This window comes from Bison bison, unplaced genomic scaffold (genome assembly GCF_000754665.1).
Source record: "Bison bison bison isolate TAMUID 2011002044 unplaced genomic scaffold, Bison_UMD1.0 scf7180017864472, whole genome shotgun sequence".
NCBI classification, from domain to species: domain Eukaryota; kingdom Metazoa; phylum Chordata; class Mammalia; order Artiodactyla; family Bovidae; genus Bison; species Bison bison.
The window spans coordinates 3627208-3636638 of NW_011495033.1; the positions used below are offsets into that span (position 1 = coordinate 3627208).

General features: G+C 47.8%; 1 protein-coding gene across 1 annotated transcript in view; it reads right to left on the reverse strand.

Moving 5' to 3' along the window:
- The window catches only part of PIPOX (pipecolic acid oxidase), a 13801-nt gene extending 7312 nt beyond the window's left edge, over positions 1-6489 (reverse strand). The window contains exons 1-2 of the mRNA XM_010861388.1: positions 6279-6489; positions 4884-5032 (exon numbers count right to left, since the gene is read on the reverse strand). Coding sequence (XP_010859690.1) covers positions 4884-5032; positions 6279-6392 — 263 coding nt within the window. The 5' untranslated portion in view covers positions 6393-6489. The remainder of the gene's footprint in view (positions 1-4883; positions 5033-6278) is intronic.
- Between the last annotated feature and the right edge of the window lie 2942 nt (positions 6490-9431).

The following is a 9431-nucleotide window of genomic DNA, read 5'->3' on the forward strand; positions in this document are numbered from 1 at the left end:
GCCAAAAAAAAAGAAAGACCAGGAAATGAGTAGTCAGGGAGTAGTCAGGGCTGGTCTAGAAAGACAGCACCTTGAAGTGAGGCTGGGTGCCAGGGAACTCTGAAAACAGTTCAGCTCCGAAGTCACAGGACACCATCAACTGAGTGCTGAGAATTTGGTGCTAAACTGTGCCTTCCTCCCAACCCTAGCTGGATCCAGTGCTATGAAGAGATTCCTCCCAGCAGCCTGTTGACTTCTGTGTGTGTATGTGGGTGTGTGTGTTAGTTGCTCAATCATGTCCAACTCTTTGCGACTCCATGGACTGTGACCTGCCAGGATCTGCCCATGGAATTCTGCAGGGAAGAATACTGGAGTGGGTAGCCATTCCCTTCTCCAGGGGATCTTCCTGACCCAGGGATCAAACCTGAGTCTCCCGCATTGCAGGCAGATTCTTTACTGTTTGAGCCACCAGCGAAGCCCTTGACTTCTCTGTGGCCCTATTAAAGCCTTAGACGTGATAGAGGGAGTTGGTGATGAGGGATTTTTACCAGTTACTACAATAGGACAGGAGGCAGGATGGAGCTGGGAGGAATTGGGAGGGGCAGACAGCTCTCCGTGCATCTGCCATCTCCCATTCCAAGCTCCAGCTTCCCCCTCTCTGGGTGAGAAGTGCCAGGCAAGCCAGCTCTGAGAGTCACCTTGGGAAAGCGACTCCGATAGGACTTGGTAATGGCTGCTGTCTTTGTTGGTTTTCGAGGAGCTCCTGGTGTTTCATCTTCAGCTCAGTGGGCCGAGGTGGAATTGGTTAACAAAGACTGCTCCAGGGAGGGGATGTGGCTGACAAGCCAGACACTTCTCAGACACAGGAAGCAGCAGCTGCGGAGGGGGCCACCAGGTTCTACCAGCAGCTGTACTGCCTACGGCTGTGATCTTGTCTGATATTGTCAGCTAAGCAGGGGCAGCCGGGGTCAGGAGCTAGATAGTAGGACTCAAAGGGAGAAGGCGGGGGCAGGAAAGAGATGGGCCACAGAGCTGGGATTTGCTCTGGGTATCAGCATCCTGGCTGTACACATCACAAAGACCTTGTGATCTGACACATGTGTCATTGTCTGTTCCCGGAATATATGCAAATATCCAGAGCCCACCTATATTCAGCATGCCACTGTCACTGGAAGTGGCAGAGCAGAATGAAAAGAATTGGACAACCACCTTAACTCTCAATTCTTGAAGGCTTTTTAAAAAAAATCATCATCAAATATCAAATATCAAAATCATCATCAAATATTAAGTAAATATATTTGTATCTATCAGTTCAATTATGATATTGTGCTGGTTCTTCCAGAAGAACTTAGGAGAATAAGAACCACACGGCTGATGAATCATTTAGAAAATCAGAATTAGGAACAAAAGCTCAAGGAATTGGAATAGGAAGTATCTGTTCTGTGGCTCCGAGTAAAAGAACTAAATAAACTTGTGTGCCTGAGTAAATTAGGTTGGCCATAAGGAAAGAATTGTTAATAATAACAACACAATAATAAAACCTAGCACTATACAGAACTTTAAAGATTTTTCAAAGAACATTCACTTCACTCTTCATTTTCTGTAAGTGGGGCTTCAAAGCATAGGGAGAGTCTTTTTTGGGGGGAAAGCAGAGAGAAAGTCTTTTAAGATGGGCTAGGATATGTCCTGGGCCTCACACGTGGCTCACTGGTACAGAATATGCCTGCCAATGCAGGAGACCCAGGTTCGATCCCTGGGTCAGAAGATCCCCTGGAGAAGGAAATGGCAACCTACTTCAATACTCTTGCCTGGGAAATCCCATGGACAGAGGAGCCTGATGGGCTACAGTCCATGGGGTCAGAAAGAGTCAGACACGACTGAGGCATGAGCACATGTACACACATATAGCAATCTTTGACCTGGGATAATTTAGGCATAAACTTGTATGGAGGCAAGAGATGGACAAGGTAACCAGTCTGTGGTATTTCCTAAATCAATCAATCAATTCAGTCGCTCAGTCATGTCTGACTCTTTGTGACCCCATGGACTGCAGCACAACAGGCTTCCTTTCAACTCCCTGAGCTTCCTCAAACTCTTATCCTTTGAGTTGGTGATGCCATCCAACAGCCTCATCCTCTGTCATCCCCTAAATCAGGAGCCAGCAAGATATGACCCAGGGGCTATATCAGGTCTGCCACCTGTTTTTGCCTATTCCACAGCCGAGATGGTTTTCATGTTTTTAAATGGTTGATGAAAAGCAAAAGAATATTTCATGAGATGAAAATTATGTAAAGTTTCAGTATCCATAAATAAAGTTTTATTGGAACCCAGCCATGGTCATTTGTTTTCATATTATGGTGGCTCAGATGGTAGAGAATCAGCCTGAAGTGCAGGAGACCCAGGTTCAATCCTGGATCAGGAAGATCCCCTGGAGAAGGGAATGGCAACCCACTCCGGTATTCTTGCCTGGAGAATTCCATGGACAGAGGAGCCTGGCAGACTATGTGGGGTCACAGAGTCGGACAGCTCTTAGCGACTTTCACTTTAACTTTATTCGTGGCTGTTTTCACAATGGCAGAGTTGAGTAACTGGCAGAATTGAATCGCTGCAAAAGAGACCATATGGCCGGCAATGCCTGCAAAACTTACTATATGGCCATTCACAGAAAGTTTGCCAAACTCTGCTCTAGACTAAACGTTGAGTAATTCTATGAACTGCACTACTGGTTAAGATCTTGACTGGTCAGTAGCAACCCTCTCATAAGTTTGTGGGGAGAATTAAATGAGTTAACATGGATCAAGTACTTTTAGAACAGCCTTAGTTTCCTTTTTATTTTTTTCTGGCTGAACAGCATACAAGATCTTCCCTGACGAGGGATCAAACCTGTGTCCCCTGCATTGGGAACGCACAGAGTCTTAGCCATTGGACCCCCAGGGAAGTCCCAGCTTCTTATCATAAGCACTAAAACATGCAGTGATGATGATGATGATGGTGATTTGTCAGGTACCATTCTAAACCCTTTACATACTTATCCTCACAACAGAACTAGGAAATAGATATTATTACCTCTATTTTGCTGATGAGAAAACTGAGTCTCACAGGGGTTAGACAGCTTGCTCCAAACCACACAGTTAAATATGTCAGAGTGAGCTGATATCTAGAGCCAGGCCTGCCTTATTCCAAACCCCTTCCAAATTCCTGCCTTCCTGCCAAAGAGGATTGTGAGATCATGAGTCTCCTATCCAAGGGTCCCTTTCCCTCTCTCCAGTAGCCTTCCCCTTGATGTCCATGCTTCCTGCATCCCATCTGCCTCCTCCTGCATTTCTTCCCCTCCTTGCTCAATGGAGATAGATCGCAGCTGACCCAGAATAACTGGAAGGAAATGCCATATATTCAAAGGTGCTAGGCATAGTGCCAAGTATTTCATAAGAGTCTCGTTTAATCCTCACAAAGCCCTAGAAGAGAAAATGAGGTGAAGAGAGGTACAGAAACTTTTCCAAGGTCACACAGCTGGTCAGAGGTAGAGCACAAAGTCAAATTCAAGCCTGTCTGACTCCAGAGTTGTCTCCCCTCTGAAAGATTCCACTTTCCAAACATCTCTCCGTTGCCTCCTTGTCTTCTGGGATGAAGTGTGCTCTCCAAGACCTCGGCAGGTCTTTCAGCACAAGACACTCAGCAGTATTCACAGATGGATGACAGAGAGGGGGGTCCCTTTGCCAGGCCATCCCTCAGCAAGACATGCTCCTTTATTTGGGTGCTGGGTGCATTAGCTGCCTCTGGAATCAATCTGTAATTAGCTGCCCTAGCTGTATTTGCATAATGGATTTCACTTTGTTCTTAAGTTAATGGTGTTTTTGCAACAGAACAGTAACCTCTTGGTTCCTGGCCATTAAAATAACTGCCACCCTGTAAGGTAGAGCAGTGGTTCTGTAGGAAGTTCAGTTAAGAGCCATAGAGAAGGTGGGAGGATGATACGACGGGTGGTAAAACTTCTCTTTGCCTCCTGGGTTGTCGCCTTCTTCCCCATGAGTATTTGAAAGGTCGTGGTTGGGGGACGGATCTTAAGGGTCAGAAAAGACATGGGAGCAACAGGCTCCCATGGAAATAGCTGTAGGCTCCCTCCATGGCAAGCAGTGCAGCCTGAGGAGCATCGCCATTTGTTCCCATGGGAGGAGGTAGGCAGAGAAAAATGAAATGGATTTATATGGTTTGTTCTAGGGGTGAGGACCCAGTATGAAAAGTTGTGATACTAGTAGGAACATAAAGAATCAAGCAGAGGGACTTCCTCTGCTTGGTCCCATGGTTGAGAATCCACCTTGCAATCCCGGAGTCACGAGTTCGATCCCTGGTTGAGGAACTAAGATCCTACATGCCAGGGAGCAACTAAATCCATGCACCAAAACTACTGAGCCTGCGTGCCTCAACTAGAGAGTCCACGTGCCGCAAAGAACAACACAAGATCCCGTATGATGCAACTAAGACCCAACACAGCTGAATAAATAATTATTTTTTTAATTAAAAATAATCAAGCAGAATTCTCCTCCTCTGTTTCAATCCCTGCCCCGACAGGGTTTCTGTCAGCTCCACGGAAATGTAGATACACACTCTAGCTCTGGGCACCTACCCACTGTCTTTCCAACAGCTTTCCCCAAACAACCTCTGCAAGCCTTGGACACATGGTCTGAACCCAGCCCTGGAACTCAGAGCCTGGCTGGAGCCAGCTGGACCCATGGGGGGATCATGATGACAGCAAGCAGAATGCCTCCATGTGTCTAATACCTCCGAGACCTTGTGTGTCCCTTGTTGCACATCAAAAGTGTTTCTGGCACCACCCCCTCTCATGGTAAAAGCACCCCCAGGTGCCAAGCCCCAGGATTCAAGGAATTCTCCCCTACCAACCCAACCTGTATAATTGGGTTCCCGCCTCATGCTCCAGCTGGGCCCACATGGAGTAGCACTCAGCCATCATCTGGGTGTAGAAATCTTCTGGGTATGCCCTTCGGATGATCCGGCTCTGCCCATGGGAGCTTCCTCGGGAGTGCGGGAGAAAGAACTGGAGAGCGAGAACAAGAGACAGCTGCAGCTGACACCCCTCCCCTTTAGGAGCCAGCTCATCCTGTGCTGTCAACAAGGAGCACTTATCCTTCAAATATTTACATACAGTCTCCCTTTATGGCCAAGTACTGACTTGGCTTCAGAAGAGAAGTTCTTCAGTAGTTCTAACTCATGCCTCATTTTTGCTAACATCATTCGCATCCCAAAGTCCCTCTGTGAGTTAGTCTTCAGTCATCCTGTTGGAACCTCCATTTAGACTCTTGGAGAAGCAGAATTAGAAAGATGCTTTGAGATCTTTCTAGTCTAGGCTCCTCATTTTATGGACAAGGAAACTGATGCTGACTCTTTCTCTGTAGTTCACATTGCTCAGGACAAGGGATCTATCTTGGGATTTAACAAGAGACGGAGTGTTTCCTGCGAGGTTGGACCAGGAATCCCTCAGGCTTTGAGAAAACTGATCGAGAAATGAAGAAGGTTTCCAACCAATCTAGCTCATTACCAAGAAGAGAAACCAAAAGCATCCTGGATAGATGCAGGTAGAATGGGAAGGTGGAAAGCTTGGGAAGGTGGGCTGGGTGGACCTGCCCTGGGAAGGACCCTGTGGATACACAGGGCCTACCTACATGTGCAGTGGCCAGTAGATTGCACTTCATGGGGTCACGTTTTTATAAGGAAAAAAAACAAACCTAAGTCTCATTTCCTGTGTATCAAACAAGGAGACTGCTATTATCCAGAGGTGACAGAAGAAAACAGAAGCCTCTGCTGGGTTGCAGGGTAAGGGGCCAGAAATATGCCAGGACAAACCCTGCCTCCTAGGCGGGCTAATCAGCCTTTGCCTCCAGGCAGAATTACCTCTACTTAAGGTTACCCAAAGCAGAACTGATTACTTTTCTGGGCCAGAGCAGCCATTTTGGCACAGAGGATCCTGGGCAGATAGAAGGTAGAGCATGGGGCCTGGGACGCTTCTTGGTCAAGGACAGGATCTGGGAGGCAGCAAAAGGAGGAAATGTGCCTAGAAACCCAAAGCAGGTCTTAGGGAGGGTGGAACTGTCTTTGCATTGTCATGAAACACACCAGACTGCTAAGCTTCACACTGCACAGAATTTGTGATGACCAGGCCCTTTGATTTGTGATGATCAGGTCCTCCACCCCACTGTCTGCTGGCTCCAGAAAACCCTCTGGGGGTTGGGGGAGAGGAGAAAGGGACCGTCCCTGAGGTCAGGAGTGCAGAGGGGACCCGGTACCTGCTCCAGCAGGAGGACTTTCTTGCTGTGTTTGGCCAGGTGGTACGCCGTGAAGCAGCCCTGGATGCCTGCCCCGATCACAATGGCGTCATAGAGCTCCCTCTGAGCAGCCATCCTGCCCGCTGAATTAGCCCTACAGCCTCAAAGACCACAGAGACCTCAGAGACCAGAGAGGGCCGGAGGAGGCAGGCTCCAGACTCAAGGAGGAGGAGTAAAGCAAAGTCCAATCTGGTCAGCATTCCCACAGTCCCCTGGGCCCTGGCCTTCGCCCCACTCCTCCCAACCCCCAAAGCCTGGCACCGGGCTCGTCCCCGCCTCCCCTGCAAAGCAGAGCCGGGGAGTCTGATTTGTGAGGTTTAGCCCGGCTCAGCTGCCAGCCTCACCCCTTGCATCCCTCTAGCTTTCTATTCTTGGCTCAATTATTGTCATGCAAATGGACTCCTTCCTATGCCACCTTCCTGTCTCATTACGATCTTTGTCTCAGGACTCCGGCCCTGGAATTTCAATGCCTCCCAGACCCAGCCGGGCACTGGGACTGCTGCCTCCCCCTGCTGTCTTCCCACTCTCCAGCCTGATTTCCTTTGGAGACTCTAGAGGGCCCGGCTGAGAACTTGGCATGATGCCCAGGGTAAGACCCACCTCCCTGGTGGGTGGTGAGGTCAGGGGGTAGGCTCAGGGGCCAATTGGGAGGGCAGGTTTGTGATTATGAAATTATTCTCAGCGTGTCTGACTTGTGTCTTTTAAAAAGGAGAAGGGGAAATGATCCTGAACAAATGGAAAGGACAGAGTAAAAGGAAGAGCTTTCTCTGGAGACACAGAAGGGGACCAGGCACTAGCCTAGGACGTGAGGGGCCCTGGCGTGAGGGCTCCCTCTGTGCCAGGCAGTATGCTAAATGCATTTGGGACATAGCCAGGCTGTGTAGGGCCTAATTCTTATACAATTCGGTGGGACTCTTGAAGAAAAGGAAAGGAAAAATTGTGAATACAAAATTAGTTGCTAAGACTTGGAAAAGATTGTGCAATTAAGGAGCCCCGTGGTTGAAGTTTCATTAGCTTCACGGTGAATCAGCCTCTGCATGCATTATCTAGTTTAATCCTCACAGCCCTAGATGTAAATATTGATATTTTTATCCCCACTTTTGGCACATTAAAGATGGCCCCCACTTCTTGGTCACGCTTCCCATCACAGGCTCTGTAACAGCTTGACCCGTAGGATATAGAGGAAGTGACCTGGGGACACTTTCTGGCCCAGGCCTTAAACGCAGCTTTTTGGATCCTCCATGTTAGTCCAACCATCCTGTTGGAGAGACCACGTGGAGAGGCCCTGAGACTACATGGAGAGACAGACATAAGAGTGAAGCAATCTTGGGACTTCCTGATGGCCTAGTGGTTAAGAATCCCCTTGCCAATGCAGGGGACACTGGTTTGATCCTTGGTCCAGGAAGATCCCACATGCCACAGAGCAACTAAGCCTGTAAGACACAGCTACTAAGCCCACGCTCTAGAGCCCGTGCTTCGCAATAAGAGAAGCCACTGCAATGAGAAGCTCGTGTACCACAACTAGGGAAAGCCCAAGTGCAGCAATGAAGACCCAGTGCAGCCAAAAACAAATAAATAAATAGTTTCTTTAGAAAATAGTGAAGCAATCTTGGACCTTCCAGCCCACCCTAGCCACCAGCTAAATACCACTGAGTGACCCAATTAATGCCACGTGGAGCATAAGACTCATCTAGCCAAAACCCATCTGAATTCCTGACCTACAAAATCATGAGACAGAATAAAACAGGTTTTTCTGTTTATTTATTTTTGGCTATGCTGGCTCTTCATTGCTGTGCTCAGGCCTTTCTCCAGCAGTGGCAAGTGGAGGCTCCTGTCTAATTGCCAGGTGGGGGCTTATTGGGTGCCTTCTCTAGAAGGCATTGTGCTGCTCAAGAGCATGGGCTCGAGGGCGCTCAGGCTTTAGTAGCTGTGGCTTCCGGGCTGTAGAGCACAGACTCAATAGTTGTGGGCTTGTTTGCTCTGAGGCATAAGGGATCCTCCTGGATCAGGGATCAAACCCGTGTCTCCCACAATGGCAGGCAGATTCTTTACCACTGAGCCACCAGGGAAGTCCAATAGTTGCTGTTTTTAGCCACTAAGATTGTGGGTAGTTTTTCATGCAGCTATAACTGAAATACCACCTTACAGAGAAAGACATGAAGACTCACAGAGACTGTAACTTGCCCAAAGCCTTGCACCTGGTAAACAGGGGTACTGAGAGGTGAGCCTCGGTGTGTCTGGTACAGAACATGTTCTTTAAGCACTGTGCTACACCAACGAGTAGTCAGACTTGTAATGATGATTCTGATTTGAGTATTTTGTTGTTTCTCTCATGGCCATGCTACAAGCGGGAGAAAGTAATGGACCAGGACATCCTTGGGACCATAGGAAGGTGCCTAGCCTTAGCAAAGGATCCTCCAGCATGGCCTTGGCAACTAGCCTTTCAGCCCAGGCTTCCTTTCCTAGGAAAATAGGGGCCCAGAGAGGGGGTGCCATACGACTGGCATTTTTTTTTCTTCTGAAAGAAATTTCTCTAGGATCCAGAAGTGACCTCAGGACTCTCCCACTCCCGAACCACATGTGACAAGCTAGCATCTACCTCACAATGTGACGGGTCCCTTAGGGAGTGGCAGATATAACTGAGAAAAATGGACTCTTTCAGTATGTAAAGTCTTGATATAAATACCTAAGATCAGCCTTCAGATTTCTCTTGATAAGATGTCAGAGGAGATGAACAGTTTACAGAAAGGAAAAGCAGACAATAAATCCTAATGTGGAAGTCTGCCCAGTCTCACTGGCAATGAAAGAAATGGGAATTAAATAACTTCAAGGTACAATTATGTCCCTATTAAATGAGCGAAAATAAATAAAAATGATAAAATCTGATGTTGTTAGTGCCTCGGGGATGGAGAGAGAGTAGGGTGGCCACTCAGATTGCCTGGGTTTCCTGGAGAGCACTGGAGCGGTAAAATGGTTCAAACCTTCTGACCTAGAAATTGGACTTGGGGAACTATACCCCAGGGAAATATTCAAGGGAAGAAAAAGGCATTTATGAAGACATTCCTTGTTGTGCTTTTATAATATATTAAAAAAAAAAAAGGAGAGACTTCTCTG